Source organism: Chrysemys picta, chromosome 5 (genome assembly GCF_011386835.1).
Source record: "Chrysemys picta bellii isolate R12L10 chromosome 5, ASM1138683v2, whole genome shotgun sequence".
Taxonomy (NCBI): domain Eukaryota; kingdom Metazoa; phylum Chordata; order Testudines; family Emydidae; genus Chrysemys; species Chrysemys picta.
In genome coordinates, this window is record NC_088795.1 from 98,340,716 (window position 1) to 98,362,870 (window position 22,155).

Genomic DNA, 22,155 nt, shown 5'->3' on the forward strand with positions numbered 1-22,155 from the left:
AGAAGTAGCTGAGATAGGGCTGGGGAGAAAGTTATAGACCTCTCACCTGCTTTACACAGAAGCTCCCACTGGCAGAAGGCCAAATAAAAAAAAAAAATTTTGGTAACAGCCCCCCTCATTGACTGGATTTGTGCCCAAAAGTGAGTTCAAAACCATGGACAGTACCAACCAAAAAACAGGACAGCTGTTACATATGTAGTGATTAGCAGCTTAGTTGAGATTAGCCTTGAGGTCACCACTACTACATGTTAAAAAAACCATACCCAAACTTCCCTGCTATTTAAAATAATGTAAGGATACTAGTTGTGTTTTGCCATGTAGCTGCTAGACTGAGGTATCTAGCCTTCGAGAGAAGGATTGTGGCTCAGCCAGAAATACTGCACTCAACTACACAATTTATTTTTTTTATATATGTAAACAAACAAACTTATGGGAACAGATCTATTGCACTAATAAAACTCAGAGTGGGGATAAAAGCATGCTCCTACAGGTACACTAAATTGGTGGCCTGGCTCTATACTTCCTCCTCCTTTCCCTGCTTCATCTGGGGGTTGTGTGCTCCTGGAATTCTTCTGTGTTCACACTGCATGCAGCTTCCCTCATACAGATGTGTTGCTAGGCAGCATGAGTCACTCAGTTAGAAGGCATGGCACAGAGGCAGAAAGGATGGTTCATATCCTATGAAAGGAAAGTATGGGGGATTTCCCTGAAGATACCACCTGCTTCTCTCCACCTACCAGAAGTTGCCAGTAATACCTGGCAGAACATGATGTTGTTATACACTCAGATGGAAAGTAAATTTTTAAAATGAAGTGAACATCATGGATCACTTTAAAGTAAGTCCAGTAGCCAGAGGTACTCACTTCCTAGGAAGAGGTTGCAAGTGCACAAAAAGCTTAAGATGGACTCCACAGAAAGATGAACAGCAAATAGCATTGTAACAGTCTGATCAAATCCCCATCTCCTTTAAGGGAAACTTGGTCTAGAATTCTTAAGTGTTCAAAAAAGTGGGGAAGGGGGCTGTGAAATGAATAAGCCTGCCTTCCTGGATTAGAGCTTTCCTATCAGCCTAATTACTTCAGCTCCTGTGAGCTGAAGTAGCTATGTCAGCAGGAGCTCTCTAGTTAACAGTGCTATCCACACCAATGCTTGGGTTGGTGTAACTTATGTCACTGGGGTGGGGGCTTTTTTTTTTTTAAGCAACACAGTTACACTGACATAAATGTGAGTGTGGACATAGCCTAGTCAGTCAATACAGAATTACTGTGCCCTCATTACCTTATGAGGTATTTCATCTGTTTGCCAAGAGACCTGCATATCCAGTAGTGATTAAGAACAGATGGATGTTTTTAGAGCACAGAATAAAAGTTTAGAGAGCAGCTCTAAAATGGATATTCTATCCCTATAGGTCCTAGTTTTGGGCCACTAACTTAAGTGTTAGAGCATTGTTACCTATGCTTTGGGCCTCCAGTTCCTGTTCTTGTTTGAAGTGCTATTTTATCTATTATGTCTCATTGCCCTCTGGTGATTAACACCCTTATGAGGCCTACTCTGGGTGTACAGTCATGTTACTGTTAACTCTGCTGGTATGAAGATCCACATTGAAAGACTAATCCAGTCACTTTAACAGCAGAAGAGTTTATTTATCCTATTAAGTACAGGAAATCACAAACAGCTTAACTTATAGGCACAGGTTAAACAAGCCATGTAAAGCATTTTTTACTGAACATGTGAAAAATCAGGGCCTAAGAGTCCAAAGACAGTTGTCAGAACAGTTCATATTAGAGTCTGAGCTTATTTCTCTTAAACTCTGATGTTTGTGTATACTGGAGGTGGAAGTAGTTCTGCAGAACTGTTTAAACTGGCCAAACCAGCTGGGGATTGGATTTAACAAGCACTGAAGCAATGAAAGATTGAAACTGCATTTACTGGATGTGCTATTAGACTGCCTTCCTTCAACTCCCTCTTCAGCATCTCAGGCAGACTTACAGAGAGCCACAGCAGAAAAGCGAACTTCTCCTCTCTCACGTTCTGTGAACTGTCTGCAGATCTTGGCAGAACCCTTAAAGAGAAGAGTTCTTATTTAGTACTCCTATAGGCTGCAGTAACAAACAGCCAGTATGTAATATATTCCAAAAAGTTAATTATAAGAACACCTGAATCTGTGTGCCATCCTTGTTAAGCCAAGGGTATTGGTTAGCTAGAGACTGTTTTGAACCTAGCCCTGTAGCACCTGCTTACTATGCTATCTAGCAGCTAGTGATACTGTTTGAGGCTTTTCAAGCCAAGTGACTGCTGTGCTAGCAGACCAACTGCAATTGGCTCAAGAAGGCATGCTGCAAAGATGCAGCTTTAGAATCCCCCAGATCCATAGACACTATGAACTCATAACTGAAGTAACTGAGCCTACCTTCAATAGCAAGTCATCTGAACTTTCTCCATGATTTACAGGGAATGGCATGCGTCCATCTATAAAGAAACAACCTCATTACTTGACAGCACAGTTTTTTTTAAAACATTAGTTCTATGCGGTCTGATTTTGGTGTGTTTGTACACAGCTGCTTCCTGAACCCACACCTCCTAATCATTCAGGAGCTAGGATAGCAGAGCAAGACTCCTTATTGGTAAGGTCAGTGAAGTGTGGCCACAATGTGGAATTGAAGGAGGCAAAATTTGTTAACCCCTTGCTCTAGGATAATACTCATGTTTTGGTGGCCTCAGAGTGTGGTCACCAACTCTTGCTGGTTGCCACACTGACAATTTTTCCTAAAATAGGTAATTAACTTTAGGAAAACCAAAATATGCACATACACATGTCCAAATCATTGCAGTCTATATAGGGGTTTTCAGACTCAGCAATAAAAAAGGTACAGTGGTCTCTACTCTTTATGTCCACTACAGAAAACAGAAACACATAAGGTGCTTTGCAACACACACACACCTGCTACAAAAAGTGATTTGTATGTTTGTTAATATCACTTGTCACGGCAGACATACTCAGCCCCAGGCAAGTCCTGGGACAAATTAAGCCCTGGATGGAGAGGTGGGCAGGGAGGCCATGGGGCACAGGGACGATGGTGTGGGTGGTGAGCCTGGGACTGGGTGGATGAAGCCTGAAGCCCTGTGGCTGAAGCCCATCCCCCAACCCCCAGGAAAGTGGGGAATTCAACAGCTGCCTGCACCACCAACATGTGTCTCTGGAGGGGGGCAGGGCCCAACCCCTGCTGGTGCCCCTGGGAGAGGGGCTACTGCTTCCCTCCCCCAGTCACAGCCCAGGAGCTGCAAGAAAAGCCTCTGGTGGCTGCATTTGAGAAATGCTGTGATCTAGAGAGCCTGAAACATTGAAAGTCTAGCTGTTTGGGAAGGAGAGCAGAAAAGACCGCTCTCAGATACTGGTTTCAGGATATTTCTAGTCAGAATGGGTTGCACAGGGGATTTACCTAGTAAGCAACTTAGAGGCCCATGTGTTGATTACAAACAAGCTTAATTTTCACCATGAAGTAAAGCCACGGTTAAATACCTAGCTACATCAGCCTACTCCAAATACAGATTTATATAACCCTACCCAATTCATACAGGTGTCCATCCACATTGACAAACAGGATAAAATGGAAGTTCACTTTATCCTCCTCTACCTGAAGAGAGAGAGAAGACAGAATCAGTAAGATGGTGTAGCTGTATCTAATAGCAAACTAATCTATGAAGTCAATTACTTTGGGCTCCAGTTTGTTGGAGAATCTGGATCTTGCTCTGAATTTGTGAAACACAGGTTTTTAATACCTAGATGTAACAAATTCTCTTTATTTTATAGACAGGGACTAGAAAAAAGGAGATAAGCAAGTCATCTGAAGGTCATGTAATAGCCTAGTAGCCCAAGTCAGCAATAGGACTAAGGCTCAGCTCCTCCCATACTTGCTCAAGGGTGGCAGTTTTTGTAAACATCAAAAAATCAGACAGAGGAAGTTTTCTGAAGTCCTCTAAGTAACTTAGTCCAAGACCCATTTGGGCAATAAGGAGCTTCTTAAAGTTTTATTCAGACTTGTGAAAGGAGTTCTGTTACTTCCCTATTTGCCTTTTTTAATGGAAGGAATGGTATAATGCAGTGCTGTCAAGCTGGAGCAAGACCATGATCCAAAGAATCTCTCCCTTTCCCACCTATTAGCTGTAGGAATAGAGAGATACAGCACTGTAGTACCTATCATAATAAACTAAGTCTCATGTGCAAAGCTTACTTGACATTGGCCTTCTTGTGCAACAGCATTATGGACTTCCTGAATAGCCTGAAGAGAAAGTAGATACAGATTAATACACCCCAAATATTAATTGCAATAAGACTTTCCCAATCCAATAATTCTCGTACCTTGTTATTTTCAAGATGTTTTGCTCTCTCTGCAGGAGAGAGATCAGCTGTTTCCTTGAGAAACTTCTTCAGGGCTGATCCATCATCTGTGCAAGAGTTTGCCATGGTTAGACAATGAATGTTTTCATATATAGGTTATGAGTGAGTCCAACTCAAGCTATGTTTGTGTAACATTCTATAGTAAGTATATTCATATCTGTAAACTATGTATCTAGGCTGCCCAGTACACTCAGTTTTAGAAACTCATGCTACCTTCAGTACTTACTGAAGTATTGCAACATACCTAAATTCTAAACTTGAATTAATTTTAGGTCAAGGCCATGGAATGAGAGTCACCACATGTCAGATACTACTGCATCTGATAAGTGACTGAGCACCATTATATTTGGAATGTTAACCCTAAACACCTGGTGGTTTTCTACTCCCTTTCCCCCTACCCGACAAAAGGGCTTCCAGATTAATTCTGGACTGAGCAGTTAAAGTGTTTATTCCAATTCCCAGTTTGATACTATTGAGTTCTGTGGTGTTTGATGCTCCGACTTCATGAAGTCAAGAGAAAAAAAAAAAAAAAGAGCCCTCCCCCCCTCCCCCCCCAACTCTGCCTGCTTCTAGTGTCTCAGTAGAACCCATTTCTTTAAAGGGGACAGAATTTCTGTGTGCTTAACTGAGCAGTCTGGTGCATGAGCCAGTTCACAATCCAGCTCCTTGGTTGCTTAACTACTCAGATAACCCCCTTCAACAGAGATACCCCAACATGAGTAGCTCCATCAATTTGAAAGACTACTATTTTACAGTCACTTTCCTGACTAAGTTTAGGTGTGAGCAGGAGTGAATGAGTAGGTATTCTAGTTATTAGCCATGCCAGGTTTTCCTGAAATGAATAGTGGGTGCCACCCTACCATACTGGGTATCCCTACAGTTTATCATTCTAAGACAATAGCTAAACCAAGCAGCTTTTTGCTAGAGAGCCTCACAGGTGCCAGCAAAGGTATATTTCATTGCTCTAGATTTATTGTGCAAGAGATACAGTAACTCTTCACTTAAAGTCATCCCAGTTAACACTGTTTTGTTGCTGATCAATTAGGGAACATGCTCCTTTAAAATTGTGCAATGCTCCCTTCTAATATCATTTGGCAGCTGCCTGCTTTCTCCACTGCTTGCAGGAAGAACAGCCTGTTGGAGCTGGCTGGTGGGGACTTTGAACCAGGGTGGACCGGCAGCTTGCTCTCCCTCCTGCCCCCCCCCCAAACCACCAATTGGCAATTCAGCTGTGTCCCTCCCTCCTCCCCCATGTGCTGCTCCTGCCCTCTGCCTTGGAGCTGCTCCTAGAGACTCCTGCTTGTTGGGGGGGGGGGGGGGGGGGGAGTAATGTCAGGGTGTCCCCCCCCCCCTTACCCTTTCTCCATATAAAGCAGGGAGGGGACATGGAGGGAGAGAGACAGAGCTTGGGGCAGCAGCTACTGTCTCAGCTTCCTGAGCCACTTAAAAAACAATGCACTTAAGAGTGGGTCAGCTTACTTAAAGGGGCAGTGCACATCTCCCCCCCCACCCACCCACCCACCCAAGGTGTGGGTCTGCTATGCTGTCTCCCCTCCCTCCTGTTTGTGCTGCCTTGATGAGAGGCAGCATTAACAGTGTTAAGCCTTGAGGGCTCAGCCGAGTGCTAGTTCATCATTTAGCAGCAAGGCATTCCCTAGGAAATATCCCTCCTTCTTCCACCCTCTAACTTCACCACCTCAACCAAGCTTCACAATCATAGCTATGATGAGTATTAAATTGTTTAAAACAGTGTTTATATCTATAATATAGTTTGTCTGATGAAAAAGTTTCCTTGGAACCTACCCCCCTGCTTCTTCCCCCCCCCCCCCCTTCCAATTTCCCCATAAGAATAATGTATTAGCTTAACATTGTTTCACTTAAAGTTGCATTTTTCAGGAACATAACTACCATGTTAAGCAAGAAGTTACTGTACAGGTAACTTCACAAGCTTGTGTTTGACACCAGTAATTTGTAAACTTTTTCTATATAGAGAAATCCCCAGCCCTTGATATATGTAAACCCAGGCAAGTGGTACACCTCTACCTTGAGGTAACACTGTCCTCAGGAGCCAAAGAAGATTCTTACCGTGTTATAGGTGAAACCACGTTATATCAAACTTGCTTTGATCCATTGTAGTGCACTGCCCCGTCCCACCGAGCACTGTTTTACTGTGTTATATCTGTCATGTTATATTGGGGTAGAGGTGTATTCTTATGCTAATTAGATCCAATTTTCTATTTGATTACCTCCCTTTAGATCAGATCTCCCAGCACTTCAGGTACCAAGAGTCAGACTCAATATAGAAAACACTATTGTCCAACCTCTGAGACTAGCATATTCCCCTTCTGTTATTCAAGTAGCAGTGAGTGTAGGTCACTCAGTTATGGGCAGAGACCATAAGCCATTGAAGTCTAAGTTTCTTATAGTGAAATGTTAAGGGAAGAGCTCTCTAGTTAGATCTGATCTTCTCAAACCTAGTCTTAGCAATATAATAAATTAAGTAGCTAGTGTAAGAACTCTTTAGCTACAGTGGGTCTGGGGTATGCAGATCAGTGAGTGGCCTATGAGGAAGTTCCCTTTTAAAGGAAAATGGTTCAATATCTATACTCACCAAATGCAAATTTATCTTGGTTATTAGCAACTGCATGTATCAGGCCAATTGTCCCACAGGAATTGCCAACCGTCTGTTTCAAAAAATACACTTTGGAACTAACTTCTTGTCCCTTCAATTCTTCCATCTGTTTTTTCCTGAAGTTTTCATGCTGCAAACAATATGTACATCAACAGTTTGTAAAGGATTTTAAGATGTCTAGAAAAATCGCAGCGTCTAACAGGAAAGTCAGTTATGGAAGATCACTTCCCCTCTGATGCTTTCTAATGTAACCAGAAAGCCATCCTTTTTGGAACAAACCCACATGATTTTACTTTTACTAGGATGACATTGGTCTAGTACTGCATAATGTATGTGTGGTGCATGAGCCAAGTTGTAGTATGGGACTCCACCTAATAGCTGTTTCCTCTGGGCTATCAGCTATACAAAAGTTGGCATGAGAAATCAAGTTCCAAGGACTCATTACTGTCCAATCCACTCAAGAGCTTGCTAAGTTAGAGCCAGAATTTTTTGTAGCTGGCTTCCCTAATCAGCTGTATTTCATGTATTTGGAGACAATTAGTGTGGGAGAGATGTTGCTCATACAAGGAATTGTTATATTTGCCTCCTCTATTATCATCCTCAAGATACCTTTAGCTGAGCCAGCTACAGGACCAGTAATATCATTATGTCTCCCCCATGCTCCCAGTAGTTTCAGCTCCTTATTTGCTATTAAATTAGCATACAGTTATAGTCAAGACCACTGACTGTCATTCTAGTAAATTTGAGGTTTTAACTGTGCATCCAAGATTAGCCTCTAGTCAAGTAAGAATTCATATTAGAATTACTACAAGTGAGCAACCCCCCTTACTGCCAACTCAGACAATAGCAAAGTGCCAATACACTGATACAGTATTCTGACTTGTAAGTTTTGGGATACTAGTACTGTTTCAGTAGATCTAAAAGCTATTCTTCCCTTGAAGAATCCCTAGACTGTTCTAATTAGACAGTCATGCAGTCAAGCAGATTACAGGTCTTCTGAGGAAGCCCCAGTGACAGCAAGATATCACCTCAGTCCAATACATTCAGATTGAGTTGAGGAATGAATTAATACTAAGTGAAGTAAGTTACATGTGTCATAATTTACATAGTAAACTGAAAACAAATAAGTCCTGTGGCACCTTATAGACTAACAGACATTTTGGAGCATAAGCTTACGTGGGTGAATACTCACTCCATCAGATGCATGACATCCCCCCATTCAGATCTTGTCTTGAAGAATGCATACATTAACTAATTCATTGTCTATCTAATAGACAGATGCAGATCAGAAGTCTGGATATCAGGTCTTGGAGCTTCCATTTCCTGACTGAGAATTTAGTAGGAAGTGATTTATTGGTTCAGTTGTACCACCTGCTAGATAGCGTTGCCATCTTAGTTTTGGAGTAGGGAAAGAGACACAGCATTCTCTTCTACAAGTCTGAGTAGGTCTGCCTTCTTTGTTTTGTCAAGTTACTATCTGGGTTAGATAAACCTGCTTCTGCAGATTTAAGGGAGTGTCAATTTAAAGAAAGAATTTCAGGTAAGGAGACCCACAGAAGAACATATTTTAACATTAGACTTTGCACAAAATAGCCATTAATTGCAATGCACACTTAGGTGTTGCATCGTGTTAGTTTACCACACATCACAGTAAGACTCCTGGGGTGGGCCACCTGCCAGTGCCAAGCAGCATGTGTATCCCATGACATCACACAAGGGAAGAGAATCAGTGGGGTTTCTGTTTAGTATCACCTATATAGTAGATTTAATCTCAGATATGGAAAGGAAAACAAAGGCCCTTGCTGATTCAGCAGGCTGTCTCCCCTGCACAGGGATAGCACTGCACAAATGGCAGCTACTGCCCCTCCCCATCCCAGGGACCTACCTGGGCAGTAAGAGGAAAGAGCAAGAGCAGGGCACAGGCCGGGGTGGGCACTGAGCTCAGCAAGTCTTCCTCAAACCCCAGCACATCCACGAAGCGCCAGCCAGGGGCAACTCCCAGCCGGGACAGCACCTGCAGGGAGAGACATGAGGCAGGGGATACCCAGCCTGCTGGGTGCTCATCAGGGAAGGGTGGGGGTAAGCAGGGGCCCCCAGCCCAGGGACCCACCCCGCACATCCCAACACAGGCAGCCCCACCCACTGTACAGCCATAAGGGAGCCAGCCCCGACGGCAGGACCCGCGGTCAGACCGCCCCTCCCCGGCCCGCTTCCAGCCAGTGACACAGCACAAACCGCGGGGCCGCAGCGCCACCTGCCGCCGAGCCCAGGTCCCGGCCCCGGCCCCGCACGTGGGGCGGACTCAGAGGCGGGCAGCGCTCGATGGGGCGCCCGGCCCCACCCCGACTGCAACCCCCTCCCAGCCTCTCCGTGGCAGCCCCGCAGTGCGCGCCGCGCCCAGCCCCCCTACGGAGGCGTGACTGGGCAGCCGCGCCCCGAGACATCACGCTCCGGCTCCACCCCGGCGGGGATGGAGGGAGGCTCCCGCCTGCTGCTCCGGCCCGACAGCCCCGCGGCTCCTCCGGCGCCGGCCACTCACTTTGTTCAGCATCTGCAAGACAAAGCGGATGAGAGAGAGTGGGAGACCCCAGCAGCCGCGCCCATCCCCCAGCCCTGCTCCCCACCCAGGTCTTCGCCCAGCAGCCCTGCCCCCCCCCCCCATTCGCCCAGCCCTGCACCCCACCTGTCACCCGGGGCCCAGCGCCACTCCCACCCCGATCTTCCAGGCAGCCCTAATCCAAACCCCTCTCCCCGCTGCACCCGCTCACCTCGGGGTTAATCTCCATAGGCTGCCACTGCATGGTGCACGACGTCGGCGGCGACGAAGCAGATACCGAAGAGGAGACTCAATGGGACCGACTGCTCCGCAAACACAGGACCCGCCCGCCCAGCGCTATATACCGCCGGGCTGACTCACTCCGGGCCTCTGCAGGGGGGAGGAGGAGGAGCAGGGGCAAAACCAATCCAGGGGGAAACACTCGGCTGTTCATCGCTGTCCGTTTCCCCCCCTCCCCCAAAGAAACAATGGTACTTCCCACCCCCCCACCCACCAAACCCTCCAATGCGTTTCCCTGGTGCGGTAATGGCAGGTTCATGCCTGTGGGCTGTGTCTGGAGCGCGCAGCGGGACAGGGCTGGTCCCCAGGTCTCCTGATCCTCTGTGTGGACGTTGCCAGGAGCAGAAGAAAAACACGTGGTGTTCAGCAAGAGCAACAGGGGAGCAGGTTTGCCAGGGGTGTGGTGCCAGAGAGGACTAGGGTGATGCTAATGTCATATCTACCCCGGGTGTTGTTAGGTGGAGTGTGGGGTTATGCTGCACCATTTATTCCCGGAGTATCATGGATTCATGTATTACCGGGTAACTGCAGAAGTGTATTATGTTCTAGGCGAGCGCTGTGACGCAGCACTAGAAAAACACATGGAGAGAGGTTATCTTGCAATCATGTGAAGTCTGTATTTGACTAGTCCACGACCTCCATTGTGTTGCTCACAATAGCAAGGTTAAAAAAGAACCCCACCCCCAACCAAATAGTGAATAAAAATCACGAAGAAAATACTTGAGAAAACAGCAGCTTCCAAACCCTGCCATCACTTCCCCCTCCCCGCAAGCCTTGTGTGAAATTCTAGCTCTTTGCTGCTTAGGATGGGAATGGACAGATTAACCACTTCATTGCTGGCAGAGGGATCCAGAGTTATTCCTACATAATTTTATAAATGCTAGGGTACCTTGGGGTTGAGGAAGGTTTCTTAAATCCCATGTACTTTTCCCTCCCAACTCCCCCACTAGAAGGCTCCATGAGACTTTCTTCAATCTTACACTTCAATTTTTTCCTATTTTTTCAAAAGAAAAATGGGTTTTATTGCTACTGCTCCCTGCCTCAGTGCCTTGACCACTGAAAGGTACCAAAGGGAGGGCCAGATAACTGACTCAGCAGCCAAGATGCTATGCTGCAAGTACAAGACAAAGCAGACATGACTCCTCCCTAACTGACACAGCCTCCCCTGCTCCTCTTGCCCTGTAGTGCAGGTAAACATCACTCCTCAAGTGCTGAGGAGAGTAGCAACAATGGTTTAATGAACTCCTACAGGTAGAAATTAATGGTTTATACCAGTGGTTCTCAAAGTCGGTCCACCGCTTGTTCAGGGAAAGCCCCTGGCGGGACTGGCCAGTTTGTTTACCTGCCGCGTCTGCAGGTTCAGCCGATCGTGGCTCCCACTGGCTGTGGTTCGCTGCTCCAGGCCAATGGGGGCTGCGGGAAAGGTGGCCAGCACATCCCTCGGCCCATGCCACTTCCTGCAGCTCCCATTGGCCTAGAGCCACGAACCGCGGCCAGTGGGAGCCGCGATCGGCCAAACCTGCAGACGCGGCAGGTAAACAAACTGGCCGTCCCGCCAGGGGCTTTCCCTGAACAAGCGGCAGACCGGCTCTGAGAACCACTGGTTTATACTGTTTGAAAGCTGGCAGTACTTTACAAGATTTCAGATAGAACACAACATTGGTTCTAGCTCTAGCAGTTTGCAGTATTAACAGTCATTCAAATCAGGTCACAAGCAGGTTTGGCACACCAGTCAATTGACTGGTCTCAAAGAACATCAACTGATAGCCTATTATTTGTCCATGGAAAAATATTGTCAAATATTCCAACAAAAATGCTGTGATGTAGGCGGTGACCTATCTTTTTATTGCATCATGGCAACATCATGTCATTTTTTAAACAATTCATTTCATTGTGTTTTGGATATTTCTAAGTTAACTCAGTTAAGTAACTTATTTTTTGTAATTAGGTGTAAGTATCTATCTAAGGCTAAGCCTATTGGAGACCATAAAGTCTTACTCTTTTGACTCTCTTGTTACTGTTCTAATAAATTAGGTCTTTAAAATATTTTACCATTTTTTATAATTATTTTGACCACTCAGTTCACCAATTATTTTTGGACTGATCTAATACCCAACCCTAGTCACAACTGAAGTAGTAGGGAAAAGACAAGGTGACAATGAGAACTATGCAACATATATGGAATTGCAGTGGATTCCGTTCTAATTATAGATAAAGCATAGTGATAGTTAAGAAAGGAAGCTCAGAGTAGGAAGGAAGTTCTAAAGAGAATGGGATAGGCTCTCTAGTTCCTTTCTTGGCAGTGGAGACCAGAGGTGCTTCAGCAGGGAGATTAAATTGGTGCTTAGGGAGAGGATAGCAGGGGTGAAGGAGGTGTGAGAGGGCCAATTTACAGGCAGATAACCTTGGAGGAAGATTGTTACTGAGGATCCAGGCTAAGGCCAAGACTTTAAGAAGATAACCCCTGAGAGTCAGTGCTTGGCAGAATAATGGAGAACTTGGGAGCACCCAGGATGGATTAAAAGTTCAAGTGGGGGAAGGAGCAGATGTTGCTTTTGGTGTGTTTTGTTTGGCTGACAGACTCCAGGGAGAAGTGTTGGGGCTATTATCCTGACAGTAGAGTGGAATAGAGGAGGAGCCCTGGAGGGGTGGAAGATGTCTGATTAACAAGTAGTGTCACATGGTGCACTGTCTGAGACACCAATATCCCATGAGAGAGACTTCAGAGTGATTCGAGTCATGAGAAGAGGCAGACCTCTGCAGGGTCAGACTGGCTGTTACCAGGGGACAATGGAGAATGAGAGCTGGCTATGCCATGCCCGGCCATGAGAGGGCATGCCAGTGGTAAGTCTATGTTTCCACAGAAATATTGCTGTCTTATGTCAGAGTAAATGCAGGGATAGTACGTATTGCTATACCTCAGTAAAGAGTTGGTAAATAGTGCTGTATTTTCCATTTCTCTTGTTTCACAATACATCAGGTTTTTTAGATAGTCCCTGATCCCTGAAACCAGACTATAAAAACAGGTAATCTGCTAGACAATATCTCTCAGTATTGCTAGAATCCTTGGCCAACCTATTCACATGTCTAGGATTAGCTCTGCATCTACTGGGAGGTACAGATACAGCAAACAACTAGAACACACACAGACAAATAAGTTGCCTTCTGCCCTCAATATATTCGTAGGATGAGATTTATTGCAGCTCCCTTTAGAGGAAGGTATAGCACAGATCTTACAACCCAAGGGAGGAAGAGTGAACCTGTCTCTAAACCACTTTTGCACCCTCTCATTTCTGCGTTGTTTGAGGGCTGGAGCAGTCCCTGGTGTATCTTACAGATCTGCTTTTGGGCAGAGGTACTTTGCAGAATGCCTGTAGTACTACAGGCCTGTGTCGTCTCCTCCAAGCTCCAGCTTTGCTCTAGTGCACCCCTTGTGTCAAGGCTTTTGAGGGGCCTGCATAAATCTGGCCAACTGAAGGGCTCTTACAGTCTTTGTATGCCAGTGAAGCAGCACATAGGGGTTTTATCAGGAATGAAAAACCTCACCCATAATCTCTCTAAAAGGTGATCTGCCATGTCTATCAGCATGGTAATTTCAAAACACAAATACTGTAATAAAAATTCTCTTCACTTGCTATAAATAATTCTGCCCCCAGGAAACAATGCAAAATTGTATACATAAATCAACATCTTCACTAAGAGGAAGCCTATGTATGGGCCCTGGAGCTGGGGACACCACCTGGCCCATGGCCCAATCACTTTTTGGCCTGACCAAATTTGAGTACTGTTGCAATTTGGCACAGTGGGCTGCAGCACCACTGTAGCTGTAGTGGCTCCAGTGTGCAGCGTGCCACATGCCAGGCCCTCAGCTGCGGGCTGCTGAAACTGTGGTGGCTCCTCTCAGCACCGAGGATCTGCTGGGAAGCATGATGGAATCCTCACCTGGGGATGAGGCTCACCAGCAGGGAGAGCTAAGGTAAGGGGAGACAGGGGCTGCTGGGAGGGGATGGTAAGGGGTCTCTCTCAAGGGCTGAGCCTCCTGGAGGGGAGTGGGTGTAGGGTTCATGAGCCAGAAGATGGGGTGCCTGAGAGGGGAAGTGGACTGTCAGGCAGGGGGTGTAGTGGCAGGATGGCTCGGGGGCACAGTGCTATGGCTCCTGCTCCCCCTCCCCACATATGGTGCGCTGCAGCCCCTGCTGTGTAACACTTCTCTTCGGTGCAGGTGGATATACATATAAAATGTGATCTGAGACATTTTATCTTGTTCACATCAGGGGACATGCTGAAGAATTACTGTTGAAACCCATGTACTTTCTATGAATTAAGGTGCTGTCTGCTCTGTCTCTGATAATTCTAGGGATACGGTATGTACTTAGCTGTCTAAACGAGGAACAGTGTACATCTTGGCTTCAGAAGACTCATTGCTGATTCCAGAGAGCAAAGGAAATATAATCCGGTGACAGATTTCTGTTACCCTAAATATAGGGTAAATTGATAACTTATTCCTCCTTCTCCCCTTTCCATTTTAAGGCTTACATGAGAAAGGACAAGGACTGTAATTAAGGCTTGCTTCCGAGCTTGGAGGATCTCTTACTAACTGAAGCGTCTAACAGAAAGAAGGTGGTGCAGTAGGTAGTCTTCAGGTGTCCAGGAGCTGGAAAAAGGGGATTGGCACTATGTTAATGCAAGATCAAAGCATATGAATACTGCAGAAGTGAAGTTTCAGTTTGTGATATTTGTTGTAAGCTTCTGGGGACTTCCATGGGACTGCCAGAAAGAAGACTACTCATATGAGCAAGGATTTAAGGACATAGGTGTTTGGCACACATGAAAGCAAACAAATTGGCCTATTTGAAACAAGATAACTAACATTATGGTGTCTGCTAACATTTAATATAGTTTTTAATGGCACTTTTCATATTACGGTGTCACGCCGCTGATAAGATTTTGTTGCTTTCTTTGAATTATCCAAGCATGGGGGGGGGGAAAAACTACCTCACCCAAACAACTGATGCATTTAAACACAGCATTTTTTTTTTTTGCACTTAGATAACTCAACTAGGTTAATTTTCAATACTTCATACCTGCCACAAACTGAGGCTAATGTTTTCAAAAATAAAAGACTAAACTTGACATTGGGAGCTGTTGGATACTCAGCACTTTTGAAAATCAGGGCCCTTATTCAGGTGCCTAAATATGTATTTGGGAACCTTACCGTAGGCTTCAATTAAAAAAAAAAAAAAATCTTGTTCTTAGGCTTCATGAAGTCAAGTACATTTGACACAAGTTTTTGTTCCGAAATAACAAAGTTAAGGGTCTGAAATCATGTCCTGGACATGATAAAGGTAGCTGATTTTATCTTTGATGTAATCAGTGCCTTAGTTTCCCTATAGGAATGGGACAAGGAGGTTGGCGGTATCATAAAGTAAAATGTTATATTCCCCTACTTTAGAACAGACAAGTACAATGGCTTGCTGAAAAGTAAGACAATCCTGCCCAAAGTAGCATGTCTGAGCACTCTAGCAGATATGAAACTCTTGGAGGACTTTTGTCAGAGGGGGGAAAAGCTGAAAATGGGCATGTAGCAGAAGACACTGTGTTGCGACTCAGGAAAATTAACTTTTTTTATCTTGTCTATTTATAATATATGCCCGTAAGGGAAGGGACTGTCTTATTCTCCATATATGTACAGCACCTGCTACAATAGTACAGGTCAGTCTTGGGTGAAACTTCTAAGCTCTACTGTAATACAAACAATTATTAATAATGGTGAAGGATGAAGTCTTTTAGTTTTGACACAAGACTGGGACAAGTCAGGAGACCTGGATTGTCTTCATGGCTCTGGCACATACTTAGGCCTCTATCCTATGCACATCTGCATGAATTTAGACATTAGAATAGTCTGAGGAGACAATAGGACTAATCCTGTGAGTAAAATTAGACAAGTGTAAATGGTGGTAGGATTGAAGCCACTAGAAAGTCAACCTTCTCTTGTTCTCATCAGGGATTTTGATTTAAAAAACTATATAAAATCAACATAAAATCAACATGGACTAAAAACTGGCTGACAGGCCTCAAAATATAACTGTAAATGGGGAATCGTCAGAGAGCGAGTCTGTTTCCAGTGCGGCCCTCAGTGATTGGTTTTTGGCCCTGTGCTATTTTTACCAATGACCTGGAAGAAAACATAAAATCATCACTGATAAAGTTTGCAGATGCCCCCAAAATTGGGGGCGTGGTAAATAATGAAGAGGGCAGGTCACTGATTTAGAGTGATCTGGATTGCTTGGTAAACTGGAGGCAAGCACGCAATAGGCATTTTAGTATGGCTAAAAGTAAGCATATACATCTAGAAACAAAGAATATAGACCATACTTAAAGGGTGAGGGGTTCTATCCTGGGAACAGTGTCTTGGGGGTGGGGGGAAATGGGTGTCTTGGTGGATAAACAGCTGAACATGAGCTCCTGGTCTGACACTGGGGCCAAAAAATGTGATCCTGGGGTGCATAAACAGGGGAATCACGAGTAGGAGGCGAGAGGTTATTTTACCTCTGTATTTGGCACTGGTGCAACTGCTGCTGGAATACTGCATCTAGGTCTGGTGCCCATAATTCAAGAAGGATGTTGATATATTGTAGAGTTTCAGAGAAGAGCCATGAGAATGATTAAAGGATTGTAGAGATTAGACTCAAGGAGTGCATCTATATAGGAGAAGGTTAAGAGGTGATTTAATGACAGTCGATAATTACCTACATGGGGAACAAATATTTGTTATTGGGATTTTCAGTCTAACAGAGAAAGGTTTAACATAATCCAGTGGCTAGAAGCTGAAGCTAGACTAATTCAGACTGGAAATAAGGTATCTATTTTTAACAATGAGGGTGACTAATCCTTGGAACAGTTTACCCAGGGTCATGGTGGATTCTCCATCATTGACCATTTCAAAATCAAGATTGGATGTTTTTCTAAAATACCTACTATAGGAATTATTCTGGAGAAGTTCTGAGGCCTGTGTTATACAGGAGGGCAGAGTAAATGATCACAATGGTCCCTTCTGGCCTTGGAATCTAAGACCTATTTGCTGGAATTTTATCTCATGGAAGGCAGATACTTTAAAAAAATCACAATTGGGAAAAAGAGTACAGAAGATCATAAGATTTTTATAGCCAAAGTTCAAATACTGCTCAAGGAACTTTGCTGTAAGTGAGTGAGACCAAGATGAGTAAGACCACTTCATAAAGGTAGGATTGTCAACTTTCTAATTCCAGAAAACTGAACATCCTTGCCCCACCCACTGCCCACCCTTCCTTGAGGCCTTACCCCTGCCCCGCCCCTTCCTGAGGCCCCGCCACTGCCCCATTCCTTCCTGAGGCCCCGCACCTGCTCACTCCACACACCCCCACCCCGTCGCTTGCTCTCCCCAACCCTCACTCACATGCTCATTTTCACTGCAAGGCCCAAATAGGCATATTTATTGTTCTGACAGATATATTAAGCTAAGTTCAGGTTTTATTTGTTACAGGACGCTAGAGCTGATAGCAAAATAGTCAAAAAGGGTAATTTAAAAAAAATGAAATTTCACAAAGGTTTTCATGAGTCTTTCCCTCCCCTCTTCCCATTTTTCATAGCCAGCTCCATGTTTTTTGTTCACTAAAGTTATTGTAATTTTATATGTGGAATTAGGACCACACATTATCACAGTTGCAATGAGTCCATTAAAGGCCCACTCCTGAAGCCCAAATACAAATCCATAGAGCACAACCACAGAAATGCACACCTGTCCAGATACGTATATAATTAAATCTGTAGAAACTGACTTCCACACCTACATGCAGATACACACGTTTATTCATGTGTATACATCTAGCATGCACTAACACATATACTTCCACATTATTTATTATTACAATTGTTGTTTAGTGCCTAGAGACCCCAACTAAGATCAGGGACCCAGAGTGGTAGGTGCTGGACATACACATAAAAAGAGAGAGTCTGCAACAAATAGTTTATACATTGTAGTTGATACATTGGCTTTTCTGCAATTACTTGTCAACAACATTCACTTTTTAAGAAATAATACATTTCTTTTAGAGTTCCCTTCTCTTTTTAAACTTGTTATGAAATGAATACTCACATATTTTATGTCATCAAGTTTTTTGTGCACAAGCCAGCAAAAGGAATAAAAGTCAAAGAGGCTGTAATACACGCACCTCCCTATACAAAGACACACAGTCTCTTACACACATACAATGCATGCACACACTTGCCTATGACACTTTTTCATACACTTTTTCAGGGGCTGCCTAAATCACCCAGCTGGGAAGGGAGGAGGGTGGACTGGAGGGGAAAAGATGGGGGTGGGGGTGGAGGTGGAGGAGAGAGGATGGGGAGGGAAAGAGGTCAAGGACCAGAGCAGGGTGGGGGTGAGAGGGGGCAGTGAAGGAGAGAGGAGGGGGTGTGGGGAGGTATGTGGGGTGGATGGGGATGCAGGGGGAGGCAGAAGGCTACAGGTACATGAGGATGTGGGGGGCACAGGGGTGTATAGGGACATAATGGGAGTGCAGCAGTGTATGGAGGTGAATGGGGTGTGGGGGGTGACATGGGAGGTGGAGAGGATGGATGGGAGAGCGCTGTGAGGGGTACAGGGTTGGGATGGGTAGGTGTGGGGGGTGGGAGGGGAGGGATGCAATGATGGGGGATGGGGTGCGGGAGGGGCAAGAGATGGTGAGGGGCATGGGGGTGCTCCTGCTCATGGCAGCCCCTAATGCTAGGAGCCGGACATGCTGGCTGCTTCCCAAACCAGAGCTGCACGGACTGCGACGCGGCAGCTAGCAGGGAGCCTGCCAGCCCCACTGCAGAGACACACGAACTGGACATTCAACAGCTTAGTCAGCGGTGCTGACCAGAGCTGCCAGGATCCCTTTTGGACCGGGTGTTTCGGTCCAAAACCGGACACCTGGTCACCCTACATGAAGGAGAAACAGATCTTCCTTCAGAGGAAAATGTCTCCACAACAAAACTGAACTGAAGCAAAATATTGAGTAGAAAAATATATTTATCTTAAGAAACGTGGGGCAAAGTCATCCCTGGTCTAACTCCAATGATTTCAATTTCAGGATTGATATATTGTATCAGTAAACCAAAAAGATATGAACAAGTTAGTGAGTCATTAGCATTTCCAGATGGTAGAGATCAATCTCTTCAAAGACATACCCAGGAATAGATTGATTACACACAAAAAATCTTGTCAGGCTGGCAGGAAGAGAGGCACAAAGCCACTTTTAATAAACAAATGATCTTCTTCTGTAGGAACATGCAAATTGCCATTCTGGACCTGATCTATCTAGCCCACGATCCGGTCACTATAATGCCATCAAATGCTTCAGAGGAAGGTAAAAACATCCTATAATGAAAGCAAACAATTGTGCAAGTGAAGTGATGGGTTAACTTTCTTCCTGACTCTAGTCAGTGACTAGTTTATCCCTGAAGCATGAGGATATTTGGCATTATAATTAGTATCATAGATACAGTAGTTTAACTGCTGCTTCTGTCTTTTTGCATGTACTGGGAATGTCTGAACCTCTTCTAGATCTTACCAAACAATTTGCCTCCATGATATATTCTGGCAATGCATAATTTTATAAGCCTGTGGACCTCAAAAAAAATTTCCTTTTATCAGTTTTATATTTGTTGCCATTTAATTTCCTGTGGCTTCCTTTGTTCATGTCTTTAATTTCTCACATAGAAGAGCCCCACCTCCCACAACATACCTCTAATATTTGTTACCAATCTTTGGACCTGCTCTATTTCTTCTATGGTTTTTTTTGTTTGTTTTTTGTTTTTTGTTTTTTTTTTAGAGAGAGAGAGAGAGAGAAGTGTGACAGGCTACAGAGGATATAGCAATTTCCAGCAAGCAGGAAGTTGATTCCCTGTTTAGACCTTATCCTGCTGGTCCAATAAATAAATAAATAAATGGAGCAGGGAATGAAGGCCCAGTCAGACTATTTGTTCAATTAAAGTCAAAAAGTGATCAGCACTTCTGAAAATCAGGCCCTATAAGAACAGCAACTTGGCAAGGAGAAGGTAAAAATTTGCTTGCTATGGGACAACACTCTGTTACAACTTAGTGCCAGCTCTACTATAGTTAAGATTGAATGTCACTTACTTGGATTGGCTTGGAAATTACTGTGCTTCATGGGAATGCAGGTGTTAGGGTTCCTTCCCCTCTCTGAACTTTGGGGTACAGATGTGGGGACCCGCATGAAAGACCCCCTAAGCTTATTTTTACCAGCTTAGGTTAAAACTTCCCCGAGGCACAAATTTCTTCCTTGCCTTAGTATTGCTGCCACCACCAAGTGATTCAACCAAACATTTAGGGAGGGCCACTTGGAGCCCTACCTTCTCCAAATATCCCCCCAAGTCCCTACACCCCCTCTCCTGGGGAGGCTTGAGAATAATATCCTCACCAATTGGTACAGGTGAACACAGACCCAAACCTTTGGATCTTAAGAACAATGAAAAATTAATTGGGTTTTTAAAAGAAGAATTTTAATTAAATTTTAATTTAATTACAAGTATTACCTTGTAAAATCAGGATGGTAAGTACTTTACAGAATAATAAAAGAGTTAAAAACACAGAGGATTTCCCCTCTAGGCAAAACTTAATGTTACAAAAACAGGGATAAACCTCCCTTTTAGCACGGGGGAAATTTACAATCTAAAACAAAAGATAGCCTAATGCATTTTTTTATTACTTACTATTTTTGCAATACTAGATGCTTAGTTTAGATATGCTTAAGGAGATGTATTTTCCCCCTGCCCTGTTTCCTGGCTGGCTCCGAGAGACACAGACAAAAAACCTTTCCCACAGATTTGAAAGTATCTTCTCCCCTTATTGGTCCTTTTGGTCAGATGCCCCCAGGTTATCTGAGCTTCTTAACCCTTTACAGGTAAAAGAGGAATTAACCCTTTACAGGGTAAACAGGGATTTTATGCTATCCTTAGCTGTATGTTTATGACACTGGCTGTGATTTCTTCCTGGAGCTCTAGGAGAAAACAGAATTAAAAGACACATGTACCTTTAGATATACTACTGATTATGTAAAAACTAACAATATTTTTTACATTTTAAGGATGATTGTAACCAGTTGATTCTGGGAAACTTTTACGGGAGAGGGCATTAGCCACTTTGTTAGAAGCTCCTGAAATGTGTTGTATTTTAAAATTAAAATTTTGGAGAGCTAAACTCCACCGAAGAAGTTTTTTTGTTATTGTTCTTGACAGTATGAAGCCACTTTAGTGCAGCATGGTTGGTTTGCAGGTGGAAATGCTGTCCCCAAACATATGGGTGTAGATTTTTTAGCGCATATACAATGGCGTAACATTTTTTTTTACTGATTGACCAGTGGCTTTTCTTTTTAGACAGTTTTTTGCTGAGAAACATGACAGGATGGAATTTTTGATCCGGTCCTTTCTGCATTACAACAGCTCCCACATCACACTCAGATGCATTTGTGGTTACTAGGAAAGGTTTGTCAAAGTTCGGGGCCCTTAGCACAGACATGAGTATTGCTTTAAGCTGGTTAAAGGCCTTCTGACACTCTTTAGTCCACTGAACTGCATTTGGCTGTTTCTTTTTGGTTAGGTTTGTTAGTGGGGCGGCGATTTGACTGTAGTGCGGTACAAATTGCCTGTAATATCTGGCCAAGCATAAGAAGGATTGAACCTGTTTTTTTGACTTTGGGACAGGCCATTTTTGGATAGCATTTACTTTGACCTGTAGGGGGTTGATAGTTCCTTGACCCACCTGGTGTCCAGGGTAAGTCACTTTGTTTAGGCCTATTTGACACTTTTTAGCCTTAACAGTTAGTCCTGCCTCCCTTATGCGCTGGAAGACTTTTTGCAGATGCTTCAGGTGTTTTGCCCATGAATTAGAAAAAATGGCCACATCATCAAGGTAGGCTACTGCAGATTCTCCCAATTCCACTAAGAGACCATCTACAAGTTTCTGGAAGGTGGCGGGTGCATTTCACAGCCCAAAAGGGAGCACATCAAATGTATACAGTCCTGCATGGGTGATGAAGGCTGACCTTTCCTTGGCGGGTTGATCTAGCGGTACTTGCCAGTACCCCTTGGTTAAGTCTAAGGTAGAGATGAACTGGGCATGTCCCAGGTTCTCCAATAGCTTATCTGTGCGTGGCATTGGATAGTTGTCTGGGCGAGTTACAGCATTTAGCTTACGGTAGTCCACGCAAAAGCATATCTCCCCATTTGGTTTGGGAACTAGAA

The 22,155-nt window shown here is 44.3% G+C and overlaps 1 protein-coding gene and 1 long non-coding RNA gene across 2 annotated transcripts in view; both read right to left on the bottom strand.

Moving 5' to 3' along the window:
- Positions 1–1,622: 1,622 nt before the first annotated feature.
- On the bottom strand, positions 1,623–9,945 carry UCHL1 (ubiquitin C-terminal hydrolase L1). The gene is made up of 9 exons (XM_005300596.5): positions 9,800–9,945; positions 9,571–9,582; positions 8,917–9,045; positions 7,011–7,161; positions 4,361–4,446; positions 4,233–4,280; positions 3,566–3,635; positions 2,411–2,469; positions 1,623–2,062 (listed from the first exon to the last, which is right to left on the bottom strand). The coding sequence occupies exons 1-9, from the start codon at positions 9,830–9,832 to the stop codon at positions 1,976–1,978; spliced, it is 675 nt and encodes a 224-aa protein (XP_005300653.1). The 5' UTR covers positions 9,833–9,945; the 3' UTR covers positions 1,623–1,975.
- Positions 9,946–11,542: 1,597 nt separating this feature from the next.
- LOC122172325 (uncharacterized) overlaps positions 11,543–22,155 on the bottom strand; it is a 28,879-nt gene continuing 18,266 nt past the window's right edge. The window contains exons 3-4 of the long non-coding RNA XR_006172525.2: positions 16,417–16,568; positions 11,543–14,521 (exon numbers count right to left, since the gene is read on the bottom strand). This is a non-coding gene — a long non-coding RNA (uncharacterized LOC122172325). The remainder of the gene's footprint in view (positions 14,522–16,416; positions 16,569–22,155) is intronic.

What these genes read in the sequence shown, in the direction of transcription:
- UCHL1 (XM_005300596.5), bottom strand. Translation starts at nt 9,832, where the DNA reads ATGCAGTGGCAGCCTATGGAGATTAACCCCGAG. An exon ending in CACAAGAAGGCCAATGTCAA is followed by an intron (nt 3,636 to 4,232) that starts GTAAGCTTTGCA and finishes CTCTCTCTTCAG; the next exon opens with GTAGAGGAGGATAAAGTGAA. An exon ending in TGGACACCTGTATGAATTGG is followed by an intron (nt 2,470 to 3,565) that starts GTAGGGTTATAT and finishes GTTTCTTTATAG; the next exon opens with ATGGACGCATGCCATTCCCT.